Source organism: Mya arenaria, chromosome 1 (genome assembly GCF_026914265.1).
Source record: "Mya arenaria isolate MELC-2E11 chromosome 1, ASM2691426v1".
Lineage (NCBI taxonomy): Eukaryota > Metazoa > Mollusca > Bivalvia > Myida > Myidae > Mya > Mya arenaria.
In genome coordinates, this window is record NC_069122.1 from 21,600,762 (window position 1) to 21,624,271 (window position 23,510).

Here is a 23,510-nt window from a genome sequence, read left to right on the forward strand (position 1 = left end):
GGTTGACTAAAAGGTAGATGACAACTATCATTGAGATAGTTGTAGCATAGATGAATTGACATATCATATATAATATGCAATATACAGCATGCCAGCTAAGCCATTTGTGAATACTAGGTACTATTTATTTATAATAAAAGTGTTTTCGGTCTGGATCGAAAAGTTCAACCTGAGGACACAGCCTTAAACTTGCAAAGAGGTTTGAGGAGTGAATTGCATCATAGAGTACCCAATGGTCAGAAATGTCAATAGGAACATTTCTGAAAGAAGTATTTTTGAATGTTTCAAAGAAAATCATGTCCTCTTAAAATCACATTCTTTTTTGCTCAAGTCTTGAAATTATAGACCATGAAGCTGGTCAAATTCCTCAGAAATGCCTGTACAGTGTGCACAAAACTGAAGTTGTAAAATAATTATAAACCAAAAATACATTTCACATTTTATTATTCCAGAATGATTCTTTCGTTTTATAATAATCATCAAATAATATGTTACCTTTTATATCATATCTCCATTGTATTTACATAAGAATTAAACCAGAATTTGAAAAGGGCAGTAAGGGCACCTTTGATGTGCATTGAATGCGCCTTTATGGGGTACATGCAAGGGCCAACATTCAATTTATTAAGGGATGAAAGTTGAGGTGTAAATATATTGTGTTGTTAACTACTTTCAATACTGATAGCACTGCATGATATCAAATAACACAAGAGCTTTTAGCCTGTACATTTTTTTTCCCATTAAATTCTACAAATTTGACCAAATAGTCTACATTATATAATGGGGAACATTGTAACAATTGCTATTTAAATATGTCAATGACAAAAAATATGATTCTTTTGCATTAAGAAATATCGAAATAATACATGCATCTTTGAAGAAAAAATACTTCAGTAAAAGATGTGGTCATAATTAATAGTAATAGTTGTAAACACATCTGTAACTGAAGACTAAGATATTAAGACATAAAGATAAATTTCAAATTCAATTATTTTAGTACAAATAGTAATGTTATTGTGCTTATGCCCAAACAATGGACATCATTAATATATACACATCATAACATGTATGTACATAGAACGTACAAGACATTTCAAAATTCAAATATATTACAAAACATTTATCTACATTCCACTGAAACATTTTTCTAAAATGTCAGATTCCTGACATTTTTACGCACGAACTATTCATGTTCTAGTAATCTGCCATCTTCATGCAAGAATATTCTTAATTAAGAACTAGAGTCGCTGGAGTACGACCTCCGTTTCTTTTGATCATGTGATCTTCTACCATCTTCCCTTTTTCTTCCCCTATTTCTTCCTGATTCTCTTTTATCGTGTGAAGCCTTGCTTTTGGACATTCTCGGTTCATCATCAGAACTATCACTATCACTGCTACTGTCCGAGTTTGAATCACTTTTTCTGTTTTGTTTTTGTCTCTGATAATTTCTATCATATGAACCAGACCTACGATTTCTTCCTTTGCTATTACGTTTCAAATTCTCATCTGAAACGGATCGTTCTCTTCTATTTCTTAAATTGTTCCCTTGAGATTTTTTTCTACTTTTTTGTGGACTTCCATCCGATTCTGAATCAGATTCCGAACAGCTATCACTACTGTCATTTCTTCTTCGCTCGATTTTCCCACTAGTCCAACCTTTATCTTCTCTTGCCATTTCATCCGATTTTCCATCCCATGAATCTCTTCTCTCCTGCTTGATATATCTCTTAATTTCTCTTTCTTCACTTTTTGGACTGTCCCTTTGCCGCTCTCTTCTGTCATCTCTCCCCCTTGGACTTCTACTTTCCCTTTCTTTTTTAATTTCCCTTCTTCCACTTCTATCTAGACTCCCAGACCTCCTTCTATCATCTCTCCCCCTTGGACTTCTACTTTCCCTTTCTTTTTTAATTTCCCTTCTTCCATTTCTATCTCGACTCTCAGACCTCCTTCTATCATCTCTCCCCCTTGGACTTCTACTTTCCCTTTCTTTTTTAATTTCCCTTCTTCCACTTCTATCTCGACTCCCAGATCTCCTTCTATCATCTCTTCCCCTTTGTCTGTCCCTCTTTCTGTCTCCAGACCCACTTCTATATCTTACAGCTTCATCTCTACCTCTTCTACCTCTATCATCACTTGTGTCTTTACACTGTCTATCCCTTGATCCACTTTTATCAACTTTTCCTCCACTCTCATTGTATATCTGAATGTTTCCATTATCTCCATCTCTGGATCTACTTCTTCCTCTTCTTCTGTCATCCTTTCTTATCTCATTCCCTCTGTCTCTTTCATCCGACCCATGTCTATCCCTTCTGCTATCTCTCCTCCCATCATATCTTTGACCATTTCCATCTATTTGATCACTTCTATCTATTCGACCATCTCTTCTGTCATCATTTCTGCTCGTATCTCCTCTTCTTTCTCTGTCCCTCTCTCCATTTTTCAAGTCTTGCTTTCTAATACTAGATTTGCTACCAATTCCTCCATTTTTTCTCGGAGCTCTCTCAATGTCATCTGTAAATGGAAAATAAAAATGAAGTTGTATAGACTTCAGACAGTAGATAAACCTAGTGAAATTGGAAACAATTTTAAAATGATTGAAGCTTCATTATCTATAAAATGTTTTTGCTCATCAATTAGTTCGTTTTGTTGACTGTTTGAATGTTAAACATCAGTGATCACAATGAACTGTAGACTAAGGCCACACATTGAAAATATGTTGGTTTTCACAGTGAACTGTAGACTTAAGGCCATACATTGACAACATTTGGGGTTTCACAGTGAACTGTAGACTGAGGCCACACATTGACAATATGTGGGTTTTCACAGTGAACTGTAGACTGAGGCCACACATTGACAACATGTGGGTTTTCACAGTGAACTGTAGACTGAGGCCACACATTGACAACATGTGGGTTTTCACAGTGAACTGTAGACTGAGGCCACACATTGACAACATGTGGGTTTTTACAGTGAACTGTAGACTGAGGCCACACATTGACAACATGTGGGTTTTCACAGTGAACTGTAGACTGAGGCCACACATTGACAACATGTGGGTTTTCACAGTGAACTGTAGACTGAGGCCACACATTGACAACATGTGGGTTTTCACAGTGAACTGTAGACTGAGGCCACACATTAACAACATGTGGGTTTTCACAGTGAACTGTAGACTGAGGCCACACATTGACAACATGTGGGTTTTCACAGTGAACTGTAGACTGAGGCCACACATTGACAACATGTGAGTTTTCACAGTGAACTGTAGACTGAGGCCACACATTGACAACATGTGGGTTTTCACAGTGAACTGTAGACTGAGGCCACACATTGACAACATGTGAGTTTTCACAGTGAACTGCAGACTGAGGCCACACATGGACAACATGTGAGTTTTCAGAGTGAACTGTAGACTGAGGCCACACATGGACAACATGTGGGTTTTCAGAGTGAACTGTAGACTGAGGCCACACATTGACAACATGTGAGTTTTCACAGTGAACTGCAGACTGAGGCCACACATGGACAACATGTGGGTTTTCACAGTGAATTGTAGACTGAGGCCACACATGGACAATATGTGGGTTTTCACAGTGAACTGTTGACTGAGGCCACACATTGACAACATGTGGGTTTTCACAGTGAATTGTAGACTGAGGCCACACATGGACAAAATGTGGGTTTTCACAGTGAACTGTAGACTGAGGCCACACATTGACAACATGTGAGTTTTCACAGTGAACTGTAGACTGAGGCCAAACATGGACAATATGTGGGTTTTCACAGTGAACTGTAGACTGAGGCCACACATTGACAATATGTGGGTTTTCACAGTGAACTGTAGACTGAGGCCACACATTGACAACATGTGGGTTTTCACAGTGAACTGTAGACTGAGGCCACACATTGACAACATGTGGGTTTTCACAGTGAAGTGTAGACTGAGGCCACACATTGACAACATGTGGGTTTTCACAGTGAACTGTAGACTGAGGCCACACATTGACAACATGTGGGTTTTCACAGTGAACTGTAGACTGAGGCCACACATTGACAACATGGGGGTTTTCACAGTGAACTGTAGACTAAGGCCACACATTGACAACATGTGGGTTTTCACAGTGAACTGTAGACTGAGGCCACACATTGACAACATGTGGGTTTCATACTGAACTGTAGACTGAGGCCACACATTGATTATATGGGTTTTTTCGTTCTATACATGCGCCATGAGTCCATATTTCACCCATATCACTCTTCCTACGATCAGTGTATTTTTTTTAAATTGCATTCATATTCAGCTAACCTTGTGATTGGTTGCATGATATTTAATTTAAATGAGATGTCATAATCTCCATTACAAGACAAGGTCAAACTTTTACTATATGTGGATCTGTCTTGTATGCGTTATTTACAGCTTTATAGTTGGATTATCCTACATAAATTTGTAAATAGTGAGTGTAAATACGAAAATTGAATATTTTCAAACTGTGGTCAATCAATGTATTCATACTAACTGTGCACTGAGCAAATACTTTCATACACAGTATGAACCACAATATTAAAACATTTAATCCTTAAATGCCAATAATTCCATTGTTTCAAAACTGTGCTTTTTTCTATCCCATCACTATTAAAATATACACATTATATCTGAACTTCATTAATCTTACCCGAGTTATCTGAATCTGACTGTGGTCTTTTCCTTTTAAGTTTCTTGGGAGGGCTTTCTTCTGAAAACATCAGACATAAGAGCTTGGTAACAAATCATGATAGATCTTTATACAATGAACACACTACTTCTTTGATGACAGTCTTGCCCTGGTAACGATCGTAATGAAATCTTATTTATGCTGCAATAATTTAAAACAAGAGAGCTGCCGGGCAAACACCAATGTTCTATGTTGTTTATTTCAGTCAAACAAATGGCATAGTTAGATCATTAATGGAACCAGAGTTATGGGCCTTGCTGTACTTGTGTTCACTGTCTCGGGCAAACATGTGCACCAAGTTTCATACGATGATCTTGAACAATATATGACCAAGGTTAAAGTGTGTGCACTACAATGCTGCAAATGAGGCCAATCACAGTACTTGAACTTGTACTTAGGAAAACAAACGCATAAAGCTCAGAAAATGAAAATTGCATTCATAAACATACAACAAATCCCCGAAACCATTATTATTTTCTATGTTCAAGAATTGTTATAAAATACAAAAGATATGAGTAACATTTCAACTAGACTCTGAATAATTTACCTGTGAATGATACCAGGAAAGCGTATCATCTTTCAGGAAAACAATCTCTTAAAAGTTTTAAAAAACTAGAGTTAACTAGAATAGCCTCTCAAGATCTTTACCATCAGAGCTGTCACTTTCATCGGAACTGTCTCTCTTTTTGCTTTTCTTTCCTGACTTTTTCTTGTTCTTCTTTTTCTTTTTCTTCTTCTTTTCAACCTTGCCCTCTGGTGCCTGATTCTGCTGGAGTTTACTCAGCTTTCTGAAATAGCATTTTATATATGATTGTTTGCACATATCAATAACAATACTGGAATTATAATCTATATCAGAGAACAGTAGAGTTAACAAACATGCTTATTTTTTTCAGATGAAAAGGGGCGTATCTTGACAATTATTAAAGCCAGCCATGCTGAACATTTGTGTATTGTTATTGACAATATTGACCAGGTTTTATTTAAATATCTTGAGCTGTGATTGAGTTATGGGCAAGATTTAAGGTTTTGCACACTGATGCTGGTTCAAAATCAAAAACAAGACTTCTTTAATTGAAAAAATATCTTCCAACAAGCTAACTACCGGTATAGGCATTGTTGGAAACTCACGTCAGTTCAATTCCAACAAGCTAACTACCAGTATAGGCATTGTTGGAAACTCACGTCAGTTCAATTCCAACAAGCTAACTACCGGTATAGGCATTTTTGGAAACTCACGTCAGTTCAATTCCAACAAGCTAACTACCGGTATAGGCATTGTTGGAATTTCACGTCAGTTCAATTCCAACAAGCTAACTACCGGTATAGGCATTGTTGGAAACTCACGTCAGTTCAATTCCAACAAGCTAACTACCGGTATAGGCATTGTTGGAAACTCACGTCAGTTCAATTCCAACAAGCTAACTACCGGTATAGGCATTGTTGGAAACTCACGTCAGTTCAATTCCAACAAGCTAACTACCGGTATAGGCATTGTTGGAAACTCACGTCAGTTCAATTCCAACAAGCTAACTACCGGTATAGGCATTGTTGGAAACTCACGTCAGTTCAATTCCAACAAGCTAACTACCGGTATAGGCATTGTTGGAAACTCACGTCAGTTCAATTCCAACACAATTCAAATTTCCATGCATAGAATGGGTCACTCATTGGTATCCACCGATTACCAATGAAGTATGAGAAGTAAATGACTAGCATGGAGTGGACAGAATGGAGAAGTAAAATTAAAACATATCTGATATGGAATATACATGTAACTGATATGCTTTTATAGCAAGCTGTATAGTTAGTTCTACACTTGATTTTAATAATTACTTCAGTTGTCGCATTTGAAATTTGCATAACTTTCTCAAAATGTGTATCCATAGTAGCAATGAAGATAGAAATTTACCTAACATTACCATTAAATTAAAACCCAGGTATTTTATTCGGTAAGAAAATTGACCTGACAAAAGAATATTAATGAGGAGGGGAAAAAACTTTTTTTATCCATTGAAATTGTATGGTCCAATTTGATACTCTTCAACTTTAAAATTAAACATGATGTCATACAGGGGTTATGTGACTAAATATAGAGGCACAATTTATTGTCTTATATTCTGAAAAGGCTCCCATCCAGCACCTACCACATTAATAATTCACAATAATGAGATTTTTCTTATGAAATGTCCCATACTGTCCACAGTACACAATGAGCAACAGAGTAATAGTGTGCTGGGATATCTGATGATGAATTCATCCAACCATTACAAGGAATGTTATTGTAATGTTTACATACTTGAGGAGCTTTTTCTTCTGTTTTGAGGACAGGGACTTCAGGAATTGGACCTCAGGGTCATCCTTGTCTTCATCATTTAACATTTGCTGAAAAAAGATCACAATATTGCAATTATACAGACAAACTGTCAAACCAAATAGGGTTGTAAATTGATTGTAACATCAAGGTGATAAGATTTTTGATGAATTATTCATTTTTGGTGTAACTTACACTTTCATGTATGAATGAAAGTCTCATGGTTTCATGTCATCATTTAAAATAACCTTGAACACTTGGATATTGTTGGTAGAATCTAAATAGGAGTTTGTTACTGTAAGCACACATTTCATGTTAGCAGATCTTTTTTTTTAAATAAATCATTTTACGACAAAATGTATTGAGTTTGGTATCAGCCTATTATGAAGGACAGAAATATCCCAAGGAGCCCACACTTTCTCATATGATAACTGTACACAATCTTGAACACTGCGATACCAGTTTCCTATTACCTCATTAGCTGCCTTTGGATCTGACAGCTTCCCAAGCAGGGACTGTTTGAGGGTGAAGCCATCGTCTCTCATGGACTCCAGCAGGGAATAGGCACTTGTCTTGGCTGAAGAAAAGCAAACAATACAAGAAAAAAGTATAGAAAAAAACTTATTTGTACAAGCCTTATATATGCCTAAGGATTTATTAAGATCTTTACATTACATAAACTCCAAGAAATTTCATGAAAAGAATATGAGATTAAATAATTTGGAAATTGTACGAAACAAACACATATATATTGATCAACTCAAAACAATTCCACATACTTAAGTCTGACACTGGTAAAGAGTTGGCAGGACTGGCACAAAACATTATTTGGATGATTTGGCCTACTAAATTACATATCTCAATGGCCAACATACAAACATATCTTATATTACTAATTTTGATAAGTGTAAACCTTTGACCTACGTTGTTCAGGTTCTGCTGTTAGGTCTTTCCCAAACAGCGGACAGATTCTGTCTGTGTTTACGTGGCCCCACTTCCGGCACTTGATACACCGAACATTGCGGACCTCGATACCAAACGGCTGGTCCAGGATTGTCTCATCATTCTTGGCGTACCTGAAATAACAAAATGTTTCGTACTGAAACTGACAGTGCTTTTTTCATTTGAAGTACCTGAAAACAAAACAAAATGACAATAGGTGTACTAATATTGAACTAAATTGTGCTTCAATCATTCTATTTACATTTTCTTGTATGCCTTCATTGAAATATCACATTATCTTCACAGTTGTTTCTTTCACTGGATAGATTTGGTTAATACAATAAATAATAAGGGATGCCCTGATTTCTCCATAAAGTCTGATCAATGTAAATAATTATACATGACGATGAAGCTTTCGAAACATCCCATGTACAAATTAGCATGTCATTCCAGGGACTTTGATAAATAATGTTAATTTTAATGCCTCCTGACTCAATACAATTTTGGTATCATCTGTATGAGGATTCCATACTGCTTTTCATCCAAATATGTAAAGAGAATGACCAAAAAATCAAATGATAGAATATAAGTAATTCATTATTTTAAGTAGAGCCGTATGTGAAATGACCTATTTTGCAATATTTCAAAGCAAAAAAAGTTTGTTAACCTTGTGATGTTTTGGGGGTACAATTTTAGCATATTCCTTATCTACTCATAAAACCCTTTGAAATGATATTAAAATAACATGGCGTCACAAGGCATCCAAAATTCAAATATTTGTACACATCAGATATCTTACAACAAAAACTGCCTGGATGTGTCTTTAGCGAAACTAGTGACAGTTCGAAGGAGTGTAATTATGATATAAAACTGAACTAACTGTTCTCTGGGAGCGTTATATTTCCTCTGCCACTCGAACTTCACCTCCTGTTCTCCTTCATCTCTCTGTAAAACACGAAACAAATTGTCCAAATATCAAACCAATTATGTTTCAATCTAGGCAAAAGAAAAAGTAAAATTTCAGTATTGAATTGTAAGTGAAAGAACATAATTTCGTAAATGAAGTCATTGAATTTGTGTCCCAGTCTTTTGCCCCATAATATTTGTTTTGGATGATACAGCAGGCTGAAAATTCAACAGTGAAAAATATCAAATGGATGGTTATCTATTTTTAAGCAGATGACACTGTGCCAGATTCATATCCAAGGGCCGCAAGAAGAGCCCAATGGAATATGACACAAAAGAACTAAAATCCGTTTTCTACAATAAATATTAGAATTATTGAAGTGATGCAGTACCCTATTTCAGTTACTAAAACCGGGGCCACCATACTGTACACTTGTTGATTTGAAGTTGTCTCACTGTACCATGTAATATCTTTTCATGTTTAAATTGTATTTGTGTAATGTTAAACAATAAACTGTATAACAAGTTTAAGTGGACTATTGACTACATCTGCTGTAAACATTATGAACACTAAATGTGTAAACCGGATAAAACTTCAAAAAAATACTTGTGAATGTACCGTGTATATAATTTACATTATTTCATATATTTGTAATGAAAACATACTTTTACTGCATCATTTTAATACAATAGGCCTTTCTAGAAGTGTACATGTATGTAACAATGCGCGGTGGCAAGAATTTAACAGTAATAAAATTCAGAAATTTGGAACAACAAGACCTGGAACTTGTGTGCAACAATCACATCATCATCATGGTCAACCTTCATGTTTTTTAAAAATCCTATAATGCGAGGTCAAGATACAGCCAGGGCAAGGATCATTTCAAACTTTGACCTCTAAACGTAACGTTGATCTTTGAGTTACAGACCTGGGTCTTGCCCAGGACACGCCACATTACCATGGTGAACCTTCATGTTTTTTGAAAATCCTATAATGCATGGGCGAGATACAGTCCAGACACGGGTCAGTCCTGACGGACACAGCAGCACTCTTGTGTAGACATACTCAGAACTACCATGGTAATAACGATGTCTTGCTCACTGAATGCTGGCTGGACAAAAATTAACAAACCTTGCTATATAAAATCCTGCATTTGAGCAAGACCGGGACGTATTTTTCCAGTGAAGGGCATGCAGGTTAATTTTGGCCACTTGTTTTATTAAAAGCCTTCTTCTGTTGCTATATATATTTGAACCCACCTCTTTTTCCTTCTTGAGACCTGGAGGGGCGTCATACATGAAGCTGAGACCCATCTTGGCTTTCTCGTCTCCCAACAAGGCTCTGAAATAAATTAAGGAAACATAGAGATACATATAAAATGAAATGAGATAAGGGTTAACTTTTATTTGTAGAACGCTTGTGTGCAATCTTTTATTTTTCTTCGACATATTGACTCCCATATGGGAGCAAAATTTGTGTTACCATTTTATTACTACTGTGAAAATAAGTTACAACACACTTTATACACTTTTATTTCACATGCCACTCACGTTTTTCTTGACAACATGCTACAGAACAGTTACTAACTGCGACCCTCATAAATGTATTTCAGATTATACACTTCCGCTAAGGAGCTCAAGAATAATCTCAATATCATGGTTGTGGGTGCTGTAACTGTTGCATATTATTCTAATTTTGTATATTTGATGTATTTGTTACAAGTATTTACTTTTTAATAACTGGAATTTGGACATCCAAATGATACATACCATCTTACATTTGAATACATTCTATATATATACATGACTTGTATATATACATTTACTACCGTTAAATAACAGTTATTACCATTTTCTTTGTCAAGTTTAAGGAGCTCAAGCAAAGTATAATATTATTTACAATAATTGCACACCCTTCGTAACAATTATAAATGAGATAAGGCTCCTACCTGTTTTCATAAACATCCTGTTCTTTCCGGTACTGTGCCACCATTTCATCTTCCTTTTTCTGATCAAATTCTGCTTTTTGTTGAGCCATCCATACCTTTAATGACAAGGTAAATATACTGATTAACACACTGAAAATTTGGGCACAGAACAGAAAGAGAGGAACATTTTCTAGCTATCCCTCTAAGAGTCCCATGAATGATGGGTTGTGTGTCAACGGAAGGCGGAGATGGCAGGTTTGATCCCAATCCACATCAAAACAAAGACATTTGGGAGTTTTTGTAGATTATAAAAGCTATATGTTAAATATTGATGAAAGGCTTAAATATTACAATAAATCTAAAGCATAAAAACAGGAGATAAATTGACTAGCTTGTCCAAATTTTTTCATCTGTTTATAACACTTATGAAATAGGAAGTCTGAGAATTGCATTTTGGAATAAAAAAAAAAAAAATCATGCCAACATGTTTAAAATGGTTGTTACTTTTGTGTCCGGGTATTTGAAGTCAAAATATGATCATTATTTAGAACTAAAAGTTTTAAGTACAGAACATTGAGATACTGATAATACACATAAATAATTATTTCCTTTGATGCTGTGATGCTTTTGCTTATTAAGGATTATAATCAATTGACTATGATACTAATTGTCAACTGTATTGCACATTTTGAAAGCCGAAAGTAAGCTGAAATTAATACAACTAATTTTTCTTAAAGCGTAAGTAATTCTTTTAGCCCCCAAAAGCACTTTTCAAACGTAAATATGAAAGCTACAACCTGTATTCAGTATTAAGGATATCAAAGTCCTTTTAAACCCCTCTTTATTTGGATATGGAATGGCAAAAATTCTCTTGCAGTTTTGTTATGTTTCAGAAAAATGGTGTTTGGACATGTAACACTGTCCCTGCTAGCGGATTCATGGGGTGGCACAGAGCCCCTAAAACCGTCAAAGTTTACTTATTATGTCAATATCAGAGAAAAAAGTTATTAAATATGCTCAAAATGCATTATTTCTGACTTGAATTGTTGAAAAATTTCATGGTGAATACACCCAAACCGCCCTGCCAACACTTTCAACCATACACATTTCAGCTCTGACAGAGGGGCGCTTGTCAAAGGTTTGAACCCCTCTTACGTCAAGCATGGTTCCATTCCCGGTCTCTAAGAGCAAATTATACTTGAACAATATTTAAGAAATGATTGAAATGTTTAAATTAGTTTGAAAATGGTAAAATATTTATTAGCAATACTGGCTTAAAGGTCACAAATCCGAACACTTTTTGAGGTTTTTCACAATTATCTTGGAGAGTTGTTGTTGTAGTTAGTTAAAATTGTGTATGAAACATCTTTGGTTAATGTTACAACGTCTGTCAAAGTACAGATTCACGATCTCGTCAATTTTATTTCGAAAATCGTTCAATTAATAGACAGTAAATTACCCTTAAATTTATGCTATGGAATACCGAACACTTGCAAACTGAAAATACATGGTTATAATACATATTTTAATTGGTTATACAATTATATTTAATAAGTATGCTATATTAAATAAACGCTTAGCTGTAAAGTTATTTATTGTTTCCTATGTTTTTCCAAACATGCAATTCAAATGTAAAGCGTGATTTCTATTTATAAATATCTTGAATGTAGGTCAACATAACTGCAAAACCTAAAGATGCCCATGCGCCCTCTGACATCCTTCCGCCATGTGCTACATTTTGTTCTTTAAGCGTATAAACATTGAATGGCATTTTTTTAGAAAAATACTTAACAAAACAAGATGAAACATCGCAAATGTGACCAAGGCAAGCCACTGAATTGATCTAGATCATCGAATAATCGATCACGGTAAACCAACGCATGTTGTAGTCCAAATAATTGTACATTGACAGATTTTTTTAGATTTTTGATATGGCAAATCCTTCACGTACAAATTGTTTAGTATCAAAAGTGGGTAGTTGTTCCGATCAGGATTCCGGGTTAAAGCATATAGCGTCTATACAATATCATAAAAACAAGAAATATTACCAGATAATGTTATTTTATATTAGTTCTGTACACAAAAAAGTAAATATCCAACTTATAATTTTGAGTTTGACGTTTTTTTTTCATTTCATTCTGTCAAAACATAACGATATATACATGAAGGGCACCTGCAAGGCTTTAGGGCACAGTTTTAAATCGCTCGGAACATTTCGGCCATGGCCGAGTTGTTACGATTGTATAAACGAGGTCTATCTCGAAGCTTTGTCGGAGGAGGCCGAGCTATTACGATTGTATCGAGTTGTTCCCCTTCGCATAATTGTTGTCTGTGTCAGTCAACTTTCGTTTTATTGGAAAGGTAAACAACTTGTTTTAATGCATTAAATGCTTGTTTAGTGCAAAATAACATTTCACTTACATGGTAAAATATGAATATAACTCTTTATGATCAATTTCAACCATAAAATACTTCCCTTAAAACAATTTCAATATTTTTAAAACACCCCCGTTTTATGCACATTCCAGTTTAGACGTTAGGGATTGGAAGAATCCCGTATATAACGTCTATTATTTTAGACTAACGGATGTTTTAGCCAGTGTTCGGGATTTGTGTCATGTTCGGAAATGTACCGTCAACCAGTAATGACTTTCTATATACAGTATCGGATACAAAATTCGTGTCACTTTCAATGACTATGGCACAAAAATGTTAGCATAACAAATAACTTACTCGTTTAATGTTGTCTTTACTGGAAGGATGGAAGAACTTCTTGGTCATGTAATTATTAAAACCCTTCCCCATGTTGTCTTTATACCCTTGTAGGGAATTACAGAAATGGGGAAAAAAGTTTATACAGATGCTCAGCGTACGCCAAACGTTTGCGGTACTCTCTATCAGTAAGGCGTTTGTTCCATCTGTAAAATATTGCACCGAACATGTGTTAAAGTAACGGTATAACTAAAGTGCGAAAAGCCGGGCTTTTTGCGAAAAGCCGCAAAAAGCCGGGCTTTTCGCAAAAATCTGCGGCTTTTCGTAAAGAACACTGACTTTCATACGGCTTTTTGCCAATGAAGACATAAATTAAAGCCACAAAAGGCATCGGTGTATTCATACTAAGGAAATGTAATAAGAGCCTTAACTACAAGAATGTAGAAGTGAAATGTTGAATCATATGAATTTTATGAAGATTTCCAAGTAAATGAATAACTAAGCTACTTATCCAGCAAAAGTATGGGATGATAGTTTAAAATAGTTGAATTGAACGATGTTGTTTTGAGTATTGGCAAATTAATAAGTAAAATAAATTATTGAATTAAAGTGTTGTTTCGGCCAGGAGAACCTTTTATCGACGTTTTCGATTCAAATGTCCTTGTTCATGAGATGTACATTTTATGAAACTGAACAAGTTTGTCAAAAATGATATCCATATAAGGTTTTCTTTGTTTTATGTACATGTTGCAACAAAAAATTACAACCAAAATCAAATTGGCGGCCCTGGGTTATGGCATGCCCATAAGTGGGAAAGGGGAAGTGGGGGGTCTGTAAGCGCTACCACCGCCTATGAACACATATAGACATAAGTGTTAATTTTAACTATATCAAACAGAGATCCAAATATCTCTCAGTCAGCTAAGCCCATTAAATGCCCTCCCAGTGGGGACAGACTCATAAACTCCCAAGTGTGAAGTGGGTTTCAAACGGGCCTGGTACTGCTCTGATCTGAGTGGTCGTTGGGACTCGAGGAATATATATATATATATATATATATATATATATATATATATATATATATATATATATATATATATATATATATATATATATATATATATATATATATATATATATATATATATATATATATATATATATATATATATATATATATATATATATATATATAAAAACCTTAAATTATACGGACTCTTATGCATCTATGTTAGAGTGGGTTTTCCCTTTGCAGAGAACATGATAACTCACAAATCAGACATAGAAGTCTGCTCTGTGCAGATATACGGTAAAAAAGACCCCATCACAATATATAATGTATATGTTCCTAAAACTAAATATAATAACATAAATACATATAAACACATATTCAAAAACTTAGGACGAAACACCCTAATTGTAGGAGACTTTAACTTAAAACACATCTGCTGGAACCCCGCAGGAGACTTCCGGTATGACGGCGAGGCCGATGACTTGCTTACATTCCTAAATGACAATAATCTAAATTTCTTAAATGATGGACAAATAACGAGAGTATCCGAAAAACAAAACGAATCAGACAGTGCTATTGACTTATCACTCATCTCATCACATCTCCACTCCTCTAGTGAGTTCTATGTAATAAACAACACTTTTGGTAGTGACCATCTACCATTACTAACGTCAATTGAATATTCCACAAATAAAACAACAATCAATATTACAAAAAAATGGAAAACAGAAAAAGCCTCAACTGAATCATGGAACAAATTCCAACAACTCTGTCATACCGAACTAAACTATGATATAACTGAAAATGATATTCAATATAATTTCAATCATTATTATGAGAAACTTACGAAAATTCTCGATAGAACCTTACCAAAATCTAAACCTAAAATTAAAAGAGTAAAGAAAATTGTCCCATGGTGGGACACTAAATGCGACAATGCTATAAAATTAAGAGAAAAATGTATGAAAATTTATAAAAAAGACCCAACTTCTATTAAACATGAAAACTGGCTAATGGCTAGGCTAAAGGCTAAGGAAACAATACAAAATGCAAAAAAGCAAGGATGGCAACATTTCTGCTCGAAAATAACTCACAAAACAAACTCTAAGGAACTTTGGGACTTTGTCAGAAAAGTAAAAGGAATTCCATTGCCCGATGAACCACCATTTAAAATAGGCGACAAGGTAATACACAATCCCAAAGATAAGGCAGACATATTAGTAAAACATTATGAAAAGATCAGTAGCGATAATGAATATACACAAAACTTCATTGAATTAAAAAACAGGACCAATACAATTATAAGTGATGTAATTAACACAGAAACTCGTAGGGAAGATATTGAGTATAATGCAGATTTCAGTATGGTTGAACTCAACAGGGCACTAGCTAATTGTAAAAGTGGCACACCTGGTGAAGATGGCATACACTATGAAATTCTTAAAAAATTACCAACATCTGCAAAGCAAACACTTCTAAGCCTCTTCAACCAATCTTGGAAATCTAGTTCAACACCAGACTCATGGAGTGAAGCTGTAATAATCCCTCTCCTGAAACCAAATAAACCTAAATATGATCCCGCATCATACCGGCCAATCTCACTTACATCAACTTTCACTAAATTAATGCAAAAAATGATAAAACCTAGATTATGTAACTTCCTTGAAACAAACAAACTGATATCAAAATTCCAATCAGGTTGCAGAGCCAATCATTCATGTGAGGACAATCTAGTTAGACTGGAACATGATTGTAAAAGGGCACAACTTGACAACAAATACCTAGTGGCAGTATTTTTGGACCTCAGCTCAGCATTTGACAAACTATGGGGTCAAGGAGCTCTAACATACCTACATAAAATAGGAATAAGAGGTAAAATGCTCAATTGGATTAATGCATTTATCAAATCCAGGAAAATAAAAGTATTACTAAAAGGAGAATACTCAGAAACCATAGAAACAGCCAATGGCTGCCCACAGGGTAGTGTCTTATCACCAATCATATTCTCACTTGTCATGAATACACTAAGAGACTCAATCGAAAAAAGTAACTCAGAAATCCAAAACCCTGCCTACCATAGTGACCTATCTCAGTTTGTAGATGATGCAGCGATATGGACAGTTTCTAAAAAACCTGAAATAGCAGTTAAAAACATCAAACATACTCTAAATAACATAGAGACATGGAGTGAAAAACTCCAAACTTCCCAAAGCTAAAACTATGTAATCAAAAATTAACATACAACGAAAAAGCTATATTCTTAGGATTAACATTCGATAAATACCTAAAATGGGACTTACACATAGACTCACTCATTGCCCGATGCGAAAAGGACCTTAACCTCCTTAGGACTATCAAAGGAAAGGAATGGGGTACAGACAAAAAATGTTTATATACAATATATCAATCACTAATCAAATCAAAACTAGACTATGGAAGTATAGTTTATAACTCTGCTTCAAATGACAAACTAAAGAAACTACAAATTATACAAAATAAGGCATTAAGGATAATAACAGGTGCTTATCGAAGTACACGTACAATAGCAATACAAGCAGAATGTGGTGAACTTCCACTGAACTACCAAAGAGAAATAAATATGTTAAAATATTGGGTTAGATCCTCACGTCAAGAAGATGACCTACCAATCAACAACAAATGTAACAGAGACCCAATCTTTGAACACAAAGCCAACAAATTAAAACTCTTTAAAGTGCCATACAGCCAGACAGTACTACCATTAGTGGAAGCATGTTCTCTCACAAAAAATAAAATAGCACAACCCCATTTCTTAAACCTAATCAATAAACAAGAACTCAATATAGACTTATGCTTAACAAAAGTTATAGACAAGAAAAAGGACCCTAACATTAACCGCCAAATAGTAAATGAACACATCAATAGCAAATATTACAACTCATGGCAGGTCTTCACGGATGGAAGCAAAGACCCGCACCTCCATTTGGCTGGGGCCGGGATAGTAGGCTTATCTCAAAATATGACACCCCTTTTTGAATGTGGGTTAAAATTTGACTTCAGGCTTTCTATTTATTCTTGTGAACTGGCGGCAATTGACCTTGCATTAAAAATGCTGCTCCACCAAGCAGAAGCAAACAATATACACAACAAAGTACCAATACTATCAGACTCTTTAAGTGCACTCATGTCAATGAAAACAAGCTTTTCTAGGTCACGACCAGAAATTTTACAGCAAATACTTAATAATACTACACTGCTTCATGATCTAGGAGTGTCAATAACATTTGTCTGGATTCCTAGTCACATAGGCATCTTAGGAAATGAAATGGCTGATAAAATTGCAAAACAAGCATCAAGGCAAGGTTCACGAACAAACATCAAATTAAGCGTCCCTGAAGCATATAGCTGGATAAAGAAAATAACAAAAAACAAATTTGTAAGAGACTTTGAAGTATATAAACTAGAGCACAATTTTGAGTATGGGGAAATTAACACTACAATCAAAGCATATAGTACTAATACACTTAAAGATAAAGTATACACACGACTTCGTTTAGGAACCAGTATGCTAGCTGCTGAGAATTATACAAATACTGACTGCTGTAACCAATGCGGAGACAAAGAAACATTCCATCACATTTTCTTTAAATGCCCAACTTATATGGAACAACGAGAAAGCCTGAAAATAGAACTTCTGAAACTAAATATGTCAGTCATCGACAGGTATCATCTGCTGTTTCCCGAACCTGATATAACAGAGAAGGTAAGGGAAGCAGTGTTTGCATACCTGTCGGGAATAAACTACCTAAACAAAATTTAATACCACACAAAACAAAAGGTTCTATAAGAAATAGGGTCTAAATAGCACAGCACTTATCAAACAACATATGCAAAACATGTTCATTGTATACGCCGTGTACCTGTTGGTGGGGCCCTTATCAAAAGGGTGGTAATACAATGACTGCTTTAACATCCCAAGGAAGCGAAAAACATTCATTAATAATAACTTAAGAAATAAAACAAAATAAAATAAAAAGCACGTTCATTGTATACGCCGTGTACCTGTTGTTGGGGCCCTTTTTTAAAAGGGTGGTAATACAATGACTGCTTTAACATCCCAAGAAAGCAAAACACATACATTAATAATAACTTAAGAAATAAAACAAAATAAATAAAAAGCACGTTCATTGTATACGCCGTGTACCTGTTGTTGGGGCCCTTTTTTAAAAGGGTGGTAATACAATTGACTGCTTTAACATCCCAAGGAAGCAAAAAACATACATTAATAATAACTTAAGAAATAAAACAAAATAAAATAAAAAGCACGTTCATTGTATACGCCGTGTACCTGTTGTTGGGGCCCTTTTTTAAAAGGGTGGTAATACAATGACTGCTTTAACATCCCAAGAAAGCAAAACACATACATTACTAATAACTTAAGAAATAAAACAAAATAAAATAAAAAGCAAGTTCATTGTATACGCCGTGTACCTGTTGTTGGGGCCCTTTTTTTAAAAGGGTGGTAATACAATGACTGCTTTAACATCCCAAGGAAGCAAAAAACATACATTAATAATAACTTAAGAAATAAAACAAAATAAAATAAAAAGCACGTTCATTGTATACGCCGTGTACCTGTTGTTGGGGCCCTTTTTTAAAAGGGTGGTAATACAACGACTGCTTTATCATCCAAAAGAAACAGAAAGCATAAATAGTTTTATTTTTTTCTAAATAAAATATAAAGCACGTTCATTGTATACGCCGTGCACCTGTTGTTGGGGCCCTTTTCAAAAGGGTGGTAATACAATGACTGCTCAAACATCCTAATGAAGCTTAGAAAATAATTCCCTATAAGTAAAACTTTATCTTAGTGAGGGGCATCACGATCCCCTCCGGCGCCTTGCTTAGAGATACGTTCATTACAAACAACAAATATGGCAGGTTTACCTGACAACTACAAACACATTATATTATATTGAACAAGAATGAGCATAGAGGGAACGAAATGATAACCGGCACCTTAAGCGACACACACGATAGTGATTCACACGATGAACGAAATACTAAGCTAACAGCCCAATGTATATAGAATATTTATTGTTTTACATATTTTACCTTTTGGAATTACCGAAACATATGAATGGAATGAATGGATTTAAGTAGGTTATCTGGAACGATGAATACCAAATCGACTATCCATTATTATCAAGCCCGGTAAACAAACATTTCATCCATGGAGTTATGAGATGAACGCGTATAAATTGGATCTCTACTACTTTTAGTAGCTATAAATTACTGATTTTCAATCTACATTATGGTGACAAAACATTTCTTTTCTTTTCTTCTTTCGTTTTCACATGAAAGGATGAGGTATTAAGGAGTATGATGATATACATCGATTTAACCATAAATTATTAAATGCAAGTCACCATAACCTAAAACGAAACCAAATTATTTTTCGGGCGAAGTTGTCAAGAAAGAAAACCAATATCGGTATAAACTGTATAGAGTCATTTTGAGTTAACAATTCTAACGATTTAAACCGTTACATCCATAGTGCTATTAGAAGTCCATGATGATTTTACATGCTATGGTGATGGTGTTGTAATATAACGCTTCTGGTCCAGGTTTATTGTTAGGAAAAACAGTTTTTGATCCTAGCCCTAATTCATTCATTCACTTAAAGATATTGAAATTTTGAAAATATACATGGTTACAACCTATTGATAAAAAAGAGAAGGCACTGGACCAGGGGCTACATACCTGTGTATAGAAAGTATATTATGTATTTTTTTATCCCGCACATACATATTAAAATGGAAAAAATCGGGCGCAGGCCGTTTAAAAAAAAAAAAAAATATGTATATATATATATTATTAATCATTATTATTTTTAAAACAACCATAATAACCCTCTTTATATATGTACATGTACATTTAATAAACATGTAGGCAAAACAAGTAATGTCAACGCACTCTCTGGTCTTGAAGAATTTCCAATAAGTAAATAGTGAGGCAATAGTCGGGCATCGACAACAAAGTGGTCAGTTCATATATATATTAGAAATATTAATACATATAGTGGGCAAAAAGTCCTGTTCTCACAACACTTTCTTGTCAATGAACTGACCGTGAGTCTTGCCTATCCTTCAAATAAATACCTTTATTTACACGTAAATGTTTTTTAAGATACAATGCAATATCAAATTTAAGACTAGAGAAATGAAACCATATCCAATATTCAGAGCTGTGGGACCTCCCTAGATGTCATTCATCGCAGGTTTCGCGGCATTTTGGGTACAAAATTACTCCTTTGACGAATATCCCATCAACCGATGGGGGTAAAACTCCCCTTTTGGCTTCAAAATTCTGTTTAAGTCACACTTGGGGATGTGACGGGGTCAAGCCATAATGCAGCCATTATAGGGCGCGGGCAGACCTATATAAACTCAACAACAACAACAACAACTACGGACTCTTATGACTCTGTCATAACCGATGTTAAAATGGTAAAATATTCGTGCTCCGTGTGTTCTATGTTTTCCAAGTTTTATTTTTCAAACAACTCAGTTCATGTAACATGACAGCATGAGCATGTGAAAAAGAAATACATAATAACAACGAGGCTGTTGTAAAAAGTTAACATTCAAAGAGAAGTACAAAGCAAATAAAACGGGAGAGATATATGTTATACAATGCTTTATATGAATATGTCGAGAGTTATAGAGTATCGGATACATGTGTTATTGTACAGTACAAATATATTAACATTTAGAACAGTTTTACTATTTCCTTCACAAATTTACACAACTTTTGTATTTCGACATTTGAGTGTTACACATACACATTAGAGATTTAAATTTGATGACATTCGGATTGATATAGTATTTTTTATCAATAAATCGCTTTCTGCTATTGGTTTAAGCTTTACATTCAAGAAGATAGTGATATTCGTCTCCAATGCTACTGTTTGCTTGACCCAAAGGACACTTCCTCGATGACATATCAAGTCCAATCCAGCTTCCTGTCTCAATAGGAAGACGATGGTTTCTGGTTCGAAATTTAATCATAAACTTTAACAATTTGTAAGGTGAAGTTTTAAGATAGTTCTCAATTCTGAACTCGTTTTTAAACAATTTATAGTTGTTCCATTTACTGGAAGTGTTAACAATGCTATACCATTCATTTAAAAACAAATCTATGAGTTTTTGTTTAACATTGAAGTCAACCATTTATGATTTGGGAATATATGTGAATCCCATATATTATTAAGACCACATTTTATGAATATTTTTTTGACAAAAGAAATCCATAAAAAAGTATTTCTACGTATGTTTACATCAAAAATATAATTACTTAACATTATCGTATACATAGTTGTTACTAATTTTGGGTACAATGGTGATACAAGTTTTGTCCAATATGAAATCATTCTAGTCTCTATGTCAATTGATAACGGTTTGACGCCTGTTTCACCGTATACTATGCAAGACGCGGTGCTTGACTTAACACATAAAATATATTTCAAAAATTTAAGTTGAACTCTTTCTAAAAGTTCATTATTGCCATATCCCCAGCATTCACAACCATATAGAAGTATAGGTTTGATCATTTTATTGAACAGATCTATTTGCATATCAATCGGCAGGGCTAAATGCTTACATTTGCTTAGAAGGCAGTACATAGCTTTAAGTGCCTGCTTTGATATTTCAACCTTAGCTTAATAAAAAGAGCCACTGTTGCTAAATACTAATCCTAAATATTTAAAACTATCAACCACGTCCAATGGATTGCCTTTAAACAGAAATTGATAATTACGTCTTCTGCCTTTCTGAATAACTAGAATTTTGGTTTTAGAAGTGTTCTAAGAAATGTCAGGATTACAGCATCCTGTGTGAGGTAAGAATATTATAAATTGTATGTTCAGCCTAATTAAAGGGCCCTTATCACATTTCTGTCAAAAAGTATCAATTAACGTTTAGACATGTCAATGGGCAATCATTTGATTAACGTTCTGCAAATACTCGTATTATTGTATCGAACTAACGTCAGACATTTGACGAATCTTATAAGTGTGACAAGTTTAATTGTGTAATATTTTAGGAAAGAGTGAACGTAATTCAATGAAAGTTTCAGGAAAGATACATAACAGCTTTAAGGCAATTTTAAGGCAAAATATTCATGTTTGCATCAATATATAAAGACTTTTGTAACATTTGTCAAAAAGGTAAAACCACAAATTATAATACAATGTAGCATGAATAAATTTGTGAGTTTCACTTTTGTTTTACTAATAAATTAAAAATGCATGAGTAAACCCTTTCCGTGGTCCGGTACTTGTTTAGTTTAGCAATTGTGTTTCTATGAACGCCCATTCTTCTAGCGACCTGAAATCATTAATGCGACAAAAACTATCTAATATGAATTATACAGTGCATACTCGTATAACAGGACTACTTTTGCATTATGAGCATTAACGCTTTTAATAAGATTTGTACACACTTGAAAATTTTATTTAAATTAAATCATGTATTTTTATTTAACATAATGATAATTAATATTTTAAAATATAGTAGGGATAATTTTAAACGCACTATGCAGCCTCAGTGAAGTATATAACGGTACCATTAAAGAACGGGTAAACCTAAGGTTTGGTAACGGTACTAAATTGGTACATCATGCAGTCAAAAACTATGCCATGTAGATGGCAGTTATAACGCACTTGTTTAATATTATTTTTAAGTCTACTTGAAATGTGTTACCAAAAGATAATTGGATAAGGCGATAACGATTCTTCAATTAACATCTGCTTGTGAATTTGTCGGCAATTAAGTTAATCAGCTGACACGTGCCCACTCCCCTACGGTCCAAATAAATAATAAGGGATTGAAAGAAAAATAAAAGAGAGAAGCACTTTAAAAACTGTTTTATTTCTTAGAAGAATTTGACTTTTACTAAAACCCGGATGGCTGTGCCGTACACTTGTTTATTTGACGTTAAGGCAT

The 23,510-nt window shown here is 34.5% G+C and overlaps 1 protein-coding gene across 1 annotated transcript; it reads right to left on the reverse strand.

The window, feature by feature from the left end:
- Nucleotides 1–427: 427 nt before the first annotated feature.
- LOC128239454 (corepressor interacting with RBPJ 1-like) lies at nt 428–13,683 on the reverse strand. Its single transcript, XM_052956094.1, has 10 exons — nt 13,536–13,683; nt 10,824–10,918; nt 10,135–10,216; nt 8,849–8,913; nt 7,951–8,102; nt 7,500–7,603; nt 7,012–7,097; nt 5,361–5,500; nt 4,674–4,733; nt 428–2,511 (listed from the first exon to the last, which is right to left on the reverse strand). The coding sequence occupies exons 1-10, from the start codon at nt 13,605–13,607 to the stop codon at nt 1,232–1,234; spliced, it is 2,136 nt and encodes a 711-aa protein (XP_052812054.1). The 5' UTR covers nt 13,608–13,683; the 3' UTR covers nt 428–1,231.
- Between the last annotated feature and the right edge of the window lie 9,827 nt (nt 13,684–23,510).